Here is a 17,137-nt window from a genome sequence, read left to right as displayed (position 1 = left end):
GACAGGACTGCAAAAGTTGAAAAAGTAGAAGCATTTCGGAAGAATGTCAGAAGCCTGACATGGAGCAAGGATGTACCTCAAATCAGCAAAAAGGTTATATAACAGTCACACTATGTCCTGATCCTGACATATGCATCAGAAACCTGGGTTATGAAAGGAAGAGAGAAAAGCAAAGTACAACCTACTGAGATGAAATTCTTAAGAAACAGTATTGGAGTGACAAAGATAGACAGGTTAAGAAATGATAGGATCAGAGAGTTAATGAAGGTGGAACCATTACAGGAGCAGACAGACAAATCAAGGCTGAGATGGTATGGACACGTTAAGAGAATGGAGGAGAAGAGGATACCCAGGAGGATACATGAGATGAAACTGGAAGGAAGGAGACAAAGAGGAAAGCCGAGATAGAGTTGGCTAAAAGGAGTAGAGGAATGTGTTCAGAAGAAAGGAGAAAACTGGACCAAGATGAAGATGGAGAGATGGTGGCAAGACAGAAGATGATGGAGAGGCCTATGTTCCATACAGACCCGGCCAGAGGCTGGAAACTGTCTCAGATGATGATGATCTGCTCCTAATCAATTGCTTCGGATGGAAGCTTATTTTTAAAGAAAATCTAAAACTTTATTTAATAAAAGTTGGTTCTGATGTAACATAATATACTTCTGAACACTACATACAATTGTTTGAACCATCCTTATCTTTCCACATTGCTTTTTTATGCATATTTACTGTTATCTTCTTTCTTTGGGTTGGTCACATTTTCATATGCATGGTTTCTCTTCTAGAGCTTATCCCCATCTTTACTAACATGGGTTGGAAATCAGAACCACCTCTTATTGCAGTGACAGAATAAGTTTTATGGAGCAAGGTTTCCATGAATTAATCCTGCACAGCCTGATATGACAGCACTGGTCATCTTAATTTTGACACTTTTTTAGAAAAACCTTTTCAAGCATATGGTCAAAATACTTCCATTCTCACAACAAGTTTTACTTAAAAGATGTTTTAGTTACTATTTATTAATTGGAACACTGATAACTCTCATGCTACTTTGGCTAACAAAATCCAATTTCTGATCTCTAGTTCTCTGATCAAATGGATCACTTGACAAACAAAACAATAACAATCTGTTTGATTTTTGTTTTGGCATTTTTCTAATGGTTTTTGTTTTTGTGTGTTTTAGGTCTTTTCAACGTAGTTCAGTCAATGCATTACAAACATGATTCGCATGCCAAAGAACCTGAAAATTTAAATGCACTGACCAGCAAATTTTAATGCATTGAGTTATCTGTATAACTGGCCACTAGCATTATGCAAAAATTTATGAAACTTAATTTAATTCAAAAAGCATGTTGTAAGTCTGGAGTAGAGCTGGGTTTACACCATGAGAATGATGTCAGAAGCCATCAGAATAAAGCAGTAGTCTCAGCTGTACTTGAGCAGTCATGAGGAGTCTTGGCACATCAAAAGGTGTAGCAAGAAGATGCTTTGACAGTTCAGATGCACATATTTTTCATGATGGCTATTGTAGCCAATCCCAAAAGGCCCCCTACAACCATCCAAACTACTCTTGCCAGTTGTCTAGTGGCTAGGCCACAGGCGTTTACTCATGAAAGGTGCCGAGTTCCTGCTAAGCTTCATACAAACTGCTGACAGTGGCACAATGATCACAGAACTATTTTCTTCATCTGCGTCCATGTGACTAAATATATCTGTGGGTACACCACACTTGATGGTGCTGTGATCACGGTCACTACCTTTATAGGCCACGATACCAAGACCACCAGGAGGCCGACAGTTTTCCCACTCTGCCAGCCGCTTGCGGCGGACCAGTCAGAGCATCATCGCCTGTCTCACTGGCTCATCAGTATCACTTTATCCTCGGAGGCTGCTGTTGTAATACCACAACCCCTTCTGAGATCTGTATCCTATTCCAATCTCATTTTCACTCTCCCGAAGAGGGCATATATGTACAGGGTGTATACATGGACAAGGAAAAAAAATTCCCGGATTTTTCTCGGATTTCCCGGTTACAAATACACTTTCTCCTGGATGAAAACACACTTTTTCCGTGTAATTAAGTGACAGTATATTTTCCCTCGGAACCGTAAAACTTATCAACCCTTTGAATGGTTACATTTTTATACACGGGCGTAGAATTTCCCGGCACTTTAGAAAACGAAACTTAGGGAAGAAAACGCCTTTTGGAAAGATTTATGACATGCAGCAACATGTACGCTGCATATTTTCGTATTAAAAAAGTATAAATTCGAATTCCACTAAACATCGCATGTTACTTTCCAAACCATTGTAATCGAGATTGCGATGCACTTTTGTAAGCCAGTCATAGCTCTTGTCACGTGATCCCGCCAGCCAATGACGGCAGATATTCAGAGCATAGGACACGTGATGTAGTCAGCTAATAGCAACATCACTATTAAGTAGCGCGGATACACAAACAAGAAAAGTTAATGTTTTAAATTAATATACATAGCGTTGCTGCAAGAAAAGAAAATCTTTCACATATAATATTGCTCTCTAAGGTTAATAAGCGGCAAGAGAAGCTAAGGTTTCACATATAATGTTGATATTTTTTGCTCGTGTTACGCTTTGAGATATATCACACAAATGTGCCAGCAAAATTTTTAGCCGAGTCCAGTGATTTGTCCTCAAAGTTATCAACAAATAAATTAGCTACCGCAGGGTAGAGAGAGGTTCCCATAGCACTACATCAATTTGCTCATAATAACGACATGAATGTCAGATCTTCTGGGCTCGAAATACTTCTACTAAGTGGCTCGTCATCAAACGCTCTGTGGTTTAAGAAATTCATCGTACATTCTCGCACATAGTTCAACTTACGTAAAAGGAAATTTACTTTGAAAGTAACGATTTTCAAACCACCATTTGCAACATTTTCCCGCGACCTGTTCGAAATAGGTTCGTTTCAGTAGTCGTCAGAGAGCGCCAGATAACGCGCCACCGCGCTTTGGCAGCTGCCATGACGCAGGAAGCCTGTATGTTCGTACATGTAAAACATTACAAGATCTTACATTATGTCATAAAAGAAGAAAGCAGAGGTACTCCAAGAGCATCGGAATTTCGAGAACAATATTAAAATGGCACATTTAAAGTGCATACTCAAAAAACGGTTCAAATGTCTCTGAGCACTATGCGACTTAACTTCTGAGGCCATCAGTCGCCTAGAACTTAGAACTAATTAAACCTAACTAATCTAAGGACATCACACACATCCATGCCTGAGGCAGGATTTGAACCTGCGACCGTAGCGGCCGCTCGGCTCCAGACTTCCACAATAGAACTTAAGAGGCTGCTAGACGGGGACTGTACAACTGGCCCTTATTAGTGTAGCGATCTGGCCAAACATTTTCTGACAAAATTTCATTTTCCTGGATACATCGAGAAGATAATACGTAATCTTTCTTACCTGTTGTTCCTGTTAGTTGTTTATTTCCACGCTGGTAGTCTGACTCTATGGATTTCCCTAATAATTAGAACAACGTTGATCATTCGCAAACCCAAACAACAACATAATCAGACAGCGATCGGCGTTCACTCGTTCGGCTTTACTCTGCTCAGCCTGTATAGCCTGGTCCCCTTTTGCCTGCAGGAAAGTTTATTTCTAGATGCGATGAGGATTTCCCTGACAGAGACATCACGTACACTATGCACGCATTCAAAAATCAACTTATGATTTTTTTCCCCCATGGGACCAAACTGCTCATGTTATCAGTCCCTAGGCTTACACACTACTTAATCTACTTTACACTATTTATGCTAAGGACGACACACACACCCATGCCCAAGGGAGGATTCGAACTTCCGATGGGGGAGCCGCGCGAATCGTGACAAGTCGCCTCACACCGCACGGCTATCCCGTGCAGCTTATGATTCATTCAGAGATCAACTTACAGAGTGTGTTCAAAAAGCAACAGGGATGCACATCAAAATCATATGAGTAATCGATAGACCAACTTGCGCTAGGCGCTAGGCGCTTTGTGAAACAAGGTTTTTTCTCCTCAAGAATATGAATTTGGCACCCCACTCCCCACCCCACCCTCATAGATCAGGGCCCACTGCGCATGCGTGTATCTGGCAGCTTGGGCGAGGCAGTAAAATTTTTCCCGGTTGCATCTAGCTTGCTGCGACTGCTTACACAGCCAACAGCCCTGTTTCTGTAGCCAGAAATGGGAGAAGGTACTACTCATACGCCACTCAACTGCGTGTGCACATGAGCCCACTCGTAACTGTTAAAACGAATCTAATGTAAGCAGTTGTGACGTCACGCTCATCGGAGGCAATTTGTTGTTGTGAAGCATTGCATAGTCTTCCTAAAGCCCTTGACGCATTTTGCTGTTGACAAACGCTTGTATGAGCACTGTGTTTTGTTGTTGTATATAGCACATTTCCCTTGCAATTTATCTACATCTACATCTATACTCCGCGAGCCACCTTATGGTGTGTGGCGGAGGGTACTTATTGTACCACTATCTGATCCCCCCTTCCCTGTTCCATTCACGAATTGTGCGTGGGAAGAACGACTGCTTGTAAGTCTCCGTATTTGCTCTAATTTCTCGGATCTTTTCGTTGTGATCATTACGCGAGATATATGTGGGCGGTAGTAATATGTTGCCCATCTCTTCCCGGAATGTGCTCTCTCGTAATTTCGATAATAAACCTCTCCGTATTGCGTAACGCCTTTCTTGAAGTGTCCGCCACTGGAGCTTGTTCAGCATCTCCGTAACGCTCTCGCGCTGACTAAATGTCCCCATGACGAATCGCGCTGCTTTTCGCTGGATCATGTCTATCTCTTCTATTAATCCAACCTGGTAAGGGTCCCATACTGATGAGCAATACTCAAGAATCAGACGAACAAGCGTTTTGTAAGCTACTTCTTTCGTCGATGAGTCACATTTTCTTAGAATTCTTCCTATGAATCTCAACCTGGCGCCTGCTTTTCCCACTATTTGTTTTATGTGATCATTCCACTTCAGATCTCTCCGGATAGTAACTCCTAAGTATTTTACGGTCGTTACCGCTTCCAATGATTTACCACCTATGTTTTATTTTTTATTTCCCCCCTCCCCCCCTCATTCATGTTTTATTGTTGCAGTATTATACTGCAGAAGCAGGATTCAGTAATATCCTTTGTTAGAATATCGATTATTACCAGTAAAGATTACAAAAATTTAACTGAAAACTAAAACAATGAAGAATTTCCGGAATTCTAAAAAATTCCCGGGTTTTTCCCGGTTTTCTCCCGGATGAAAAAATTTCCGGGTTTTTCCCGGATCTCCCGGGTCGTATACACCCTGTATGTAAGATTAGTAATTTACACCAATTTAAACTGTTGCTTTGACATAGTCTATATTGTGTCTCACCAGTATATAGAATGAAGGAAACATATTGGGTTAAAAACTAATGTACCATCATAATTTACACACAGTACAAACTACAGGCACATAGTAGGAATAAATTTGCTATTGTAATTATGGAGTAATTAATGATTAAAGTTCTGATATTTCAAGTCATCAAGAGATAGGTATTTTCATGTTTTTTAAGTCAAAAATTATTTGTATCCCTAATAGAAATATGATACGATGATTTTTCAGTCAGAATCAAACATGCTCATCTTCTAATTGGTGGTAGTTAATAGAATGGTAAATACAACCATAGATAAATGAAAAATTTTACTCATACAAAGTTTAATTAATTGAACCAAAGCCTTTCATTCAATAAAACTAATCACTCTGTTCACCTGAAAATGATAGGGTGATTTTACTCTAAGTCAGTAAAATAATGTATGCAAATTAACAAAATATATTGTTACAATGATAAAACATGTAATTTATAGTTTTAATAGAAACAGACTCTTTCCTGTCTTTGTATGAAATTATTCACTGTTATTCCACGTAATTTGGGAAGATGTATGTTAAACCTTTAATTGTTAATATGCAAAATTCAGTATGTAACAATGACAGTAATTGTTTAAAATCATATAAATAGAGTCGATTTGTGTGCCGCTGTAAGTCAGTCTTGGATCGAATTTAGTATCAAGAGCATGTAGTCAGATTTTGCACATTCACCCCCGAATATCTGGCGTGCGAAATAAAATTCTCTGTAAACAAGAAGTACTGAAACATATTTAAGCCATTACATGATTCCCATGTGCTGATGCAGTATGTCAAAATGAACCTACAGCAGCATCAAGAAGCACCACCCCACATTACATAAGATACGTATTATTTTTTTTGGTGGACAATATCCATAATAAGACTTGGTATATTGAACATTGTTTTTCTTGTGTTAAGCAATGATACACATCCCAAATTTTACCACTAAAACATTTTAGCCACATTTTATTGCACTGTTCAATGAGATGATGATCTCATTGGTCCCCAACCCGGGCCGATGTTATTGTCAGTTCAATGACGTTATGTTAGCGCACTCTGTCAGCAACATTGCATCCTAGGTGGACCCACTGCTCGAGCATCGCCTCCCAGCTACCACACATGCCTGCCAATGCCACCATTGCCCAGAGCAACATCACCCTTGCTGGTCCATCAGCCTCACCACATCTAAGGTAGTTGCTGCTGATTGAGTGCTGACTTGCCAGTGACCGCCAATGCAATCCATGCCAACCACCACTGCCGCTGGCTCATTAAGCTACTCACACCACCAGTCTTGCCGGGCACCAGCTGCACACCTCTCACAGCAGCATCAGTCACTGGGTGCTTGCGACATCCTGCTGCTTGTCACCAAATGCCAGTCGTGCCCTAGCTACAACACCACAATCCAGAAGAGCTTCCTGTATTATAATACTACATGTCTTATTATTGTTAACCTTGTGCAGTAAAACCCTTGCAATTGTCACTGGGAAACATTGTTTACTTCTCACGCCTTTCCCAACTTGCAAAAAAAAAAAAAAAAAAAAAAAAAAAAAAAAAAAAAAAAAAAAAACACAACACACACACACACACACACACACACACACACACACACACACACACACACACACAGGAAGATCTCAATGTGTTGTCATGACAATTCTCATATCTCTACCACAGAGAAGCTGCATATGAGGCAAAGTTCAGAGGCACGAATTATGAAGCAGCCATTGAAATTAAGATTGGTGTGCTCCACAGTGTCTTCTGACCACTGGATGGTCAACTCTGCTTTAGGTCAAAGTTTGACGATGACCATTTGTTTGAACCAAAAGCTGGTTGGTGTTAATGTCACTTGTACCCCAATCTATCAATGAGTCAGGGTCCGACTCAGACATCGCTATGGAGACCACATGATCTGTGACATACATTGCGCCCATTACTATGTGTTGCTCATAAGGTGTCGTTCACAGCTCAACAGATGCAGCAACAGAATGGCCAACATACACACCATGAAACAGATTGCAAACCTGGGACCTTTGCCTTTTGAAGGCAAGTGTTCTACCAACTGAGCTATTCAACCACAAGTCACTACCACCTGCACAGCTTTCCCTCCAACCAATACTTCATCTCCTAAACCCCAAACTTCACTGAATCTCTCCTACATATATAACAGGATTATCACTCCAGAAAGAAATGGTTTTGACCATGCATGACTTAGCCACAGCCTGAGAAATAGTCTCCAGAGCGAATTTTCACTCTGTATCAAGAGTGTGCACTGATCTGAAACTTCCTGGCAGATGAAAACTGTGGGCCAGATTGGGACTCAAACCAGGGACCCAGGTGTGTGCCAGACTGGTTCTTGACCTTGTACCTGAGTTCAAGTCATGATCTGGCACACAGTTTTAATCTGTCAAGCAAGTTTCAAATCAGTGTACACTGTATACAGAAAATTCATTCTGAAAATAATCCCACAGACTGTGGTCAAGCCATGTCTCCAAAATACCCTTTTATCCAGGAGTGCTAGTCCCACAAGGTATGTAGGATGACTTCTGTGAAGTTTGGAAGGCAGCAGATCAGGTGCTGGCAGAATTAAAGCTGTGAGGATGGGTGATGAGTTGTAATTGGATAGTTCATTCAGTACAGCAACTGCCCGCAAAAGGCAAAGATCCAGGGTTTGATCCCTGTCTGGCACACTGTTTTAATATGCCAAGAAGTTTGAAATCAGCACACATTCTGCTGCAGAGTGAAAATTAATGCTGGAAACAATCATCCAGGCTGTGGCTAAGATACATCTCCACAATATCCTACTTTCCACCACTAGGTATGCAGGAGGACTGCTGTGAAGTTTGGAAGGTAGGAGATGAGGTACCGGCAGAAGTAAAGTTGTGAGGGGGAGTCATGAGTCCTGCTTGGATAGCTCAGTTGGTCTAGCACTTGCTGGTGAAACGTCAAGGTCCAAATCCCAGTCTGGCACACAGTTTTAATATGCCACGGAGCTTCTAATCAGTACACACTCTGCAGCAGAGCAAAAATTCATTATAAATACAACAAGCTACATTCAAGCAACAAACATAGTGGACTGCCCCTGAACGTCAGAGGCTAGCACAGCTCCAGTCACAGCCCTGAGCACCACAACGTGAACGTGTCACCAAGTTGTTCACACAGATTGCACTGTTCACAGAAAAACCTAAGCGGATCGTCTTTGAGCATATCATTAATAAGACTCACTCCTATTCAATTTCTGTTTGATACTCATGTCAAAGTCTCAGTCAATAATCCTCCAAACAAAAAACCTGGTTGCTCCACTCATCAAACCCACTGCACAATGGCCCTATTGTTATAGCGAACTAAAATAGTCTGCTCCAAGGTGTTTACAAATTGATTCCAAGATATAAAAAAATCTCCTGCCATCTCTGTTTCTCAGTTGTTACTTCTGCCTTAGGGCAGAACATATTTGGCTTGGATGACATTCAACCTTTGCCTTTCACATCAATGGAAATGTTCACAATATTTCATAAGGCAACATAGTGGAGGCACTGTGTGGTAGATATTTCTCTTTCTTTGGTGCCAGCCTCGGTTGTGCAACCAACTATGTTATACATATCATGTTCACACCCACAGCGACTCCTAACTTCTATGGCTCTCATCATATTTTTGTCTCTATCCATGATCCCCTTAAAAAAGGACTTGCTCATGTTGAGTAGCAACAAATTCTGATGCTCGTCTTGTTTGGTCAATGGGCTACACCTCCTGTTGTAATACAGAAATCTAACAGCAAACTTCACCTCTGACACAATTTCAAATTTACTGTCAACACTAAATCCACATTGGATTGATACCCAATCCCTCATGCAGAACACCTTCTGACCAAACACTCAGATGGCTGCTCTGCTCCTTTCCCAGAAATGATCTGGCCAATGCAAATGCCAGTTTCAAATTGACAAGTACTCTCATTTGCTCATGCTTGTCAACAAGCTATTTGGTTTGTATCAGTTCATTGCCTGCCTGCATTTCTGTATTGCTAGCATCCTGGCAATTTTCCAGCATCACTTCAAAAACCTTATCTAGTAGTAGCAGTAGTAGTAGTAGTAGTAGTAGTTCAAAAAAATGGCTCTGAGCACTATGGGACTCAACTGCTGTGGTCATCAGTCCCCTAGAACTTAGAACTACTTAAACCTAACTAAACTAAGGACATCACACACATCCATGCCCGAGGCAGGATTCGAACCTGCGACCGTAGCAGTCGCACGGTTCCGGACTGCACGCCTAGAACCGCGAGACCACCGCGGCCGGCATAGTAGTAGTAGTAGTAGTAACTTTATTCATCTGCAGATCTCTTTCTACAAGGATATAGAACATTCCCAGTTGTGGCAATTGATTGGACAGTGGACTGTAAAGCAGCTGTACACCATATCTGCAACTTTTCTTTATAAAGCTTCTGCTGAATGGTCTAGATTGCAATTTAGATATGTAAATTATTCAGACATCAAATGGAATACCTAGGTTATAGAGGCTTAGAACTGACTCAAAACATGAGCAAGACTTATTCATTCACTTACACCAACAAACTTAAAGAAACTAAAAGTTTTCATGGAAAAAGTAAATTACCACTTTGATTTCATACCACAGGCAAGTGAGATAACTAACTCATTAAATAATTATATCTAAAAACACAGATGATGTGACTAACCGAACGAAAGTGCTGGCAGGTCGATAGACACACAAACAAACACAAACATACACACAAAATTCAAGCTTTCACAACAAACTGTTGCCTCATCAGGAAAGAGGGAAGGAGAGGGAAAGACGAAAGGATGTGGGGGGAAAAAAGGACAGGTATACACTCACACACACACACATATCCATCCGCACATACACAGACACAAGCAGACATTTGTAAAGGCAAAGAGTTTGGGCAGAGATGTCAGATATATTTTTCCCACGTGGAATGTTTCCCTCTATTATATTCATTAAATAATTATATGAATATAAGAGAGGGAAACATTCCATGTGGGAAAAATATATCTAAAAACAAAGATGATGTGACTTACCAAACGAAAGCGCTGGCAGGTCGATGCACACACAAACAAACACAAACATACACACAAAATTCTAGCTTTCGCAACCAATGGTTGCTTCATCGGGAAAGAGGGAAAGAGCCTTAAATGGCAATGCAGAATGTATGATTCATAGAGTACAAGCAGCCATATGTCTGTATATGTGTGGATGGATATGTGCGTGTGTGCGAGTGTATACCCGTCCTTTTTTCCCCCTAAGGTAAGTCTTTTCGCTCCCAGGATTGGAATGACTCCTTACCCTCTCCCTTAAAACCCACATTCTTTCGTCTTTTCCTCTCTTTCCCTCTTTCCTGACGAAGCAACCGTTGGTTGCGAAAGCTAGAATTTTGTGTGTATGTTTGTGTTTGTTTGTGTGTGTATCGACCTGTCAGCACTTTCGTCTGGTAAGTCACATCATCTTTGTTTTTAGATATCATTAAATAATTAGTACAAGAGACACACAATTGATTTGGAAAAAGGAACTAAAAGTTTTCATGGAAAAAGTAAATTACCACTTTAATTTCATACCAGACTGCATATTGAGCCTTAAAAACAGCCCTTAAAAAGATTTTGTTTAGCATTTTTCAATTTCGCCACACCTCTCTTCTAAGTCATTGATGCATCAGAAACTAGCACTGAAGTGATTCTATCCAACAAAAATTCTGACAGGTCTGAACAACCCATTGTTTGTACCTTTCACACTCTGAGACTAGTTCATGCTAATGATAGATTGCGAAAGAAGCTCGTAACTGTTTTTGGGTTTCAAACATTCCACACATTCTTATATGGGATCAAATTTCACCTAATCGCTGAGCACAAACCCCTCCTTGCTCTTTTCAGATGTAAATACAAGTTACCTGAAATAAGACTCAAAAAAACCCAAGTTTTCTGAAATAAGACCCCAACAATTTCTGTGCTTGTCCCTCTTTACAAGCAAACACTGCTATCACATTTGTTGCCATCCAGTACCGCAACATATAAATGCAGACACATAATCTCATCTCCCCATCGATGCTAACTGCTCATTAAATTTTCTGGAGCCTACTTACTTACAAATCAATGACACCTTTGGTGAAACTGTTTAGGGTTTCCAGATGAACGCAGGGGCCACTGTTGCCAGGGCAACTGGTAATGACCACCTATTCTGTCAAGTACAGTACTTTATTATCAGTGGCTGGCCTGCATACCTACCTCCTAGCACCCATAATATCACTATTTGCAGCATCAGTTACAGGTCATCAATGGAGTCATTGTCTGTCTTCTGAAAAATGAAGGCTGTAGGCTGCTTAGACTTCAGTTACTCCAGAAGATGCTCCACCAGGATGACTGAGCATCACTCACGTAAAGGTGATGCCACTTCATCTATTGGCTGGAAATCAACAGAGACGCAGAGTGCCTGACGATCATCTGCACCACCAACCAGCCTGGTCCATACCATATATACCGTGGGACCACATTAATGTTTTCATCATCACAACTTTCTTTAACAACATATGGATGCTCTTACAACATTTCTATATGTGGGATGTATGCATTCTACCAATTGCTCCTTACAGCACTATCTCTGCCCTCAAAGATAATTTCTCTACTGCAGGCATCCCTTGAACCCTTGTATCAGATAATAGCCCACAATTTGTCTCTACTGAATTCTTTTTCCCTGTTTGCCAGTACTGATCACAAATTTAGAGCTTCATTCCACCAAGCCTTAAATGGCAATGCAGAATGTATGATTCATAGAGTACAAAAGCAAATCATAAAAGCTATGTCTGCCTACCACAACCAGGTGGACTCCCTGGTGGAATTTATCTCTTCATATGAAACCACTTTAATTCATGGACATTTATCAACTAAGATATTCCATGGCTGATGATAATGCAATCTGTTAATCTCTTTTGTACCATGATGCATCATCTCCTCACAGCTCACCCATGCTGCTCTGAGAGCCCACGCCCACCCTCAACGCCCCCTCCCCCCTCTTCAGTGTGGGACAATATATATAGTCCAGTCAACTGGTCTTCAAAACAACAGTTTTTGTAAGAAAATTGTGAAACTTTGCACACCACTGTGAAGTACATGTCAGAGTATACATTAAGTTAAACCAGTTATCAGGGTTTCTTCCTGTTCCATTTACATATGGAGCATGGGAAGAATCATTGCTTAAATGCCGCTGAGTGTGCTGTAATTAATCTTGTCCTCATGGTTCTTATGGGACTGATATATAGGGGGTTGTAGTATATTCTTGGAGTCATCATTTATAGCCAGTTCTTGAAATGTGGTAAGTAGGTATTCTCACAATAGTTCACATCTAATTTCAAGTGTTGCAAGTTCAGTTTCTTCAGCATCTCTGTAATGCTCTCCAAAGGGTCAAACAAGGCTGCGACCATTCATGCTGCCCTTCTTTGTAAACATTTAACCTCCCCCGTTCGGACTATTTGGTACAGGCCTCACACACTTGACCGATATTTTAGGATGGGTTGCAAGAATAATTTGTAAGTCATATTTTTTGTAGACTGACTGCATTTTCCAGTATTCTACCAATAAACAGTAGTCTGTCTGCCTCCTGCTTTCCCCACAACTGAGCCTATGTGATCATTCCATTTCATATTCCTAAAAAGTGATATACCCAGATATTTGTATGAGTTGACCGATTCCAATCACCTGAAATGGGTCAGCCATATTTTTCATCCAGAAAATAAGAACCCAAAAAAATAGTGCTGCTACAAAATACAATGGCACAAAGAAGTAGGGGAAGACAGTAACTTCGACACTTGTACAATATACAAGGAGATCTAAATATTATTGGTGTCAGACAATGGAGGTACAAAATGCTGTGTAGGGATGAACGGAATGGTGTCACAGAACAGGCCAAGAGCCATCACAGGTTGTAGAGCCAGGAATCAGATAAAAAAGAAGGTATGTTTGGAGTTCATAGGATGTTGGGAGAATGACAAGACCATGGACATCAAGGATGTTGAGTCTTCCCTTTAAGCCATTGACAACTCTTCCCCAGTCCTCCTCCCCATTCCCCATCTCCAGTACCTCTCATCCACCGTATCTCACACAACTCTTAATCCCAGATGAGCTGCACTGTTGATAGAATGTAGTCAGTCGGAACAATTTAGCTGTGTGGGTGGCAGTGTGTGTGTTTATTCTATTAGCTTTGAAGATGGATTCATTCAAAAATTCACAAAATTTTCAGTCTTGTTTATGTACTTGTTGTCAACTCAATGACTCAACTATACAGTGAGGTGTTACCTATACTCCTTCAATTAGTTATGTTAGACTCTTTGAAGTCTTTGTGTATTTCTGACCTGACGGATGTCAGTAATATTAAGATTGTCACTATTTTGTTTTGTGTTGTCTTGTTTATTTGAAATTGTTCTGAGCACCTTATCCAATGGATAAGAAAAAAAGGCACTTATGGTACGTAATCTGCCTGGTGCTACCAATTAATGTAATCTTCTTCTCTATTAGCGTAAAAGCTCCACAATACAGAATAAATTAGACTTTCTTTGGAAAAAAAGGACCCCTTCCCACACAAAAGCACACACAACAGAGACAGAGAATAATTTTATGACTGTAAATACTCACTTGCAAACCAGCTCTGGCTGATTTCCATTTGAAAGAATATCCAGCAAGTCAGCAGACGAAACAAAGTAGAATCTTGGATAAGCAAGACGCTTGGTTTCTAAGTACTGAGCTAGGGCCTTCTCACATAATACAAGCATCTGTTGCAGATTCTCTAATTTTTCACAGAGACCATGTCTGTTTGTAGCCACAACAACATTTGGAGTCTTGCTCACATCTGACAGTAAATCCTGTATACAAAAATGAATACAGTAATGAAGTTTTTTTAAAGATTGTACAATCAACACATTAAGAAGAAATAAGTCAATAAACACACCAGAAAAGTAGATTGTTAATTAGCCTAAATCCCACCCATGAGATTACAAATCAGAGGCACATTCTTTTGTCAACTACACTCCATCAACTGAAGCTCCATCTGCCACTCACCCATGATTCACCACCTCAGCAATAAAGTACCCGCCCACAAAAATTGAGCACTATATACCACAGTTCGATCCAGACAGTTTCTCTTTCTGTTTTCCCCTATATCATCTGCGTGATAAATTTTTTACTATCCTGTGGAAAATGACAAGGTATTACATAACCAAATTAGACAACACATTTTCAAGTGCTTTTCTGGCTACAAGTGTTAGCTGCCTCATGCAGAAGAAATGCTTTGTTATGCATCACGATTTTCACTGTTTTTAGTGGGGACAAACATACTATAGTGCTCATATTTTGTGTGCTATTGTTGATTGTGTCAGGAAACAAGCTAAGTGAAAAATATGTGTTTCTTACACATTTATTTATATACACCTACATGCATATTCGGCAAACCACTGTGAAGTTACTAACAGATAGTACTTCCAATTATAGTAGGGCTTCTTCTGTTTCAACTCAAGTATGGAGCACTGGAGAATTATAACTTAAATGCCTCTGCGCTTGCTATAACTATTCTAATCTTGTATTCATGATTTCTATGGCTGTAATAAGTAGTGGGTTGTTTGCATCTGTCTTCAACGGTCTGTCAGTTCAGTTTTCCCAGCACCTCTGACACTCCCATGGGTCAAACAAACTTGTGACCATTTGTAATGTCCTACATTGAATGTGTTCAATATCCTGTATAAATCCTATTTTTTACTGGCCCCACACTTGAGCAATATTGTAGGTTGGATTGCTCACACTGATTTCTGGTATTTCCATTGTGTACAAGAGAGATCAAGTGTGTCAAATACACTTGCTTCAAAAATAAAGATGCTAACATTTCACAAAAAAAAAAAAAAAAAAAAAAACTTAAAATATGGTTTACATGTTGACTGAATCAAAACCAGCATGTATATTACGATATAATAATTATTTGCACATGTTACATACTGAGAAAACAGAATTTCATAGAACACAATCAGTTGTAATCCACATTTGTGCTTTATAAACTTTTGGTAGTAATATCCTTCTGCAGACAATTGTTTCTCCTAATTTCATTCTATAACCAGGTTCTAGGTGAACATACATAAATTTTTGAGAATTTTTGGAAGTTAACAATCATCAAGCATAATATGTTTTGTAGTTAACCAAAGTTTTTGAGTAACAGTAGCATATTCTATAAAGTCCCCCAGCAATATCTGACTTTAAAAATTGTTTTCCCAGAACTACGGTATAGTTATTTACATAATAAGGGCAATATATCCATCTTTTCTGCCTCTTGTTGAGCATTTTTTCTAAGGATGTGTGTAAAAGTGTATTACAACCATGGAAATATAGTTCTTACAATGTCAACTGGTGTGGCATAATTGCATGTTCTGTGCACGTTATAACTGTCTTATCATTTTTCATTCAGTTTCCCCTTTCAAAAGTAGTATGTACTGTCTGCATTTGTCATAAATTTCCAATTTTTCAAGTTTGTTACGTGTATTTGTTAGGGATCATAACCTCAATAAAACAAAAGTTTCCAGAATGAGATGGTAGGAGACGAGGTACTGACAGAATTGAAGCTGTGAGGACAGGTCATGAGTTGTGCTTGGGTAGCTCAGATGGTACAGCACTTGCCCGTGAAAGGCAGATGACCCAAATTTGAGTCTCGGTCCAGCACACAGATTTAATCTGCCACGAAGTTTCAAAACAAAAGTTTGAGATTGAAAATTTTTGTACCAACTTTTTCTTTGTAATATGGTTGCATATTAATCAGCTCATTACTCCACCTCCACAGCAATGTGGTCAGCACAGCTGATTGCCATGTAGAGGACATGGGTTCAATTTCTGGCACTGCCATGGATTTTTCATTGGTGGGAGGATTATTACAGGTTTCACACATCCTCATGGTGCCAACCAAGGAGCTACACAACTGATTAGCAGCAGTTCCAAGGTCAAGGCACCCAACAACAATTGGGAGAGCGGTACGCTGACAAGAAGATCATCCATACTACATCCATAAGATGACACGGTGGTCAATCAGACCCAACTGGCCCATCTAGGGCCAGAATGCAGAACTACATTTTTTACCTTTACTTAATCACTTGAGTTCTTAAAATGAAATAGTATTCCTTGTGACATAACAATTCCAGAAATTAAAAGAGAATCAGCAAGGTTAGTTTAAATGTATTCGTTCACTTCTACATATAGCATTACACCAGCCAATTTGCATTTCCACAATGAATGCTGTTCTTGGGCACAGGATGAGTTAGTTGCTGGTCATAAGCTGCTGCAAAGTACACTGACAGCTTTCAAGTGATTGGAAACTGCTACAGATGGGTGTGTTAGGAGGGCTACTGAAAGATCAGAGATACCAAAATTATGTCAAGTACTATTCTCTCCCTTGGATACTGTCTCTTCTCTTGCAAGAGCAAGAGATGACTTTAGCCATGTGTGTGTGTGAGTTGTGCTTGAAGTATGTGTGTGCATGATTTTCTATATCTGAAGGTGGACTCTGTCCGATATCATAGTCTATTTTTAAATACACCTCTCTGCCACATTTGTGGTGAATAGCAATAAATCCTATTTAACACTCCTGTTATTCCATCCCAGACTTTTCTTTGTTGAATAGTCATACAGACTTAGTCACTGAAAAATCAAGTGGTAGACTTTGTTTCATTGGTAGGAGACTGGGAG

The 17,137-nt window shown here is 40.0% G+C and overlaps 1 protein-coding gene across 1 annotated transcript in view; it reads right to left on the bottom strand.

Annotated features, from left to right (window-relative positions):
- Positions 1-17,137, bottom strand: part of LOC126195528 (dynein beta chain, ciliary-like) — a 930,907-nt gene that overhangs the window by 418,744 nt on the left and 495,026 nt on the right. The window contains exon 34 of the mRNA XM_049934154.1: positions 14,057-14,283. Coding sequence (XP_049790111.1) covers positions 14,057-14,283 — 227 coding nt within the window. The remainder of the gene's footprint in view (positions 1-14,056; positions 14,284-17,137) is intronic.

This window comes from Schistocerca nitens, chromosome 7 (genome assembly GCF_023898315.1).
Source record: "Schistocerca nitens isolate TAMUIC-IGC-003100 chromosome 7, iqSchNite1.1, whole genome shotgun sequence".
Lineage (NCBI taxonomy): Eukaryota > Metazoa > Arthropoda > Insecta > Orthoptera > Acrididae > Schistocerca > Schistocerca nitens.
The sequence above is the reverse complement of the archived record's forward strand: the minus strand, read 5'-3'. Positions and strand labels throughout refer to the sequence as shown.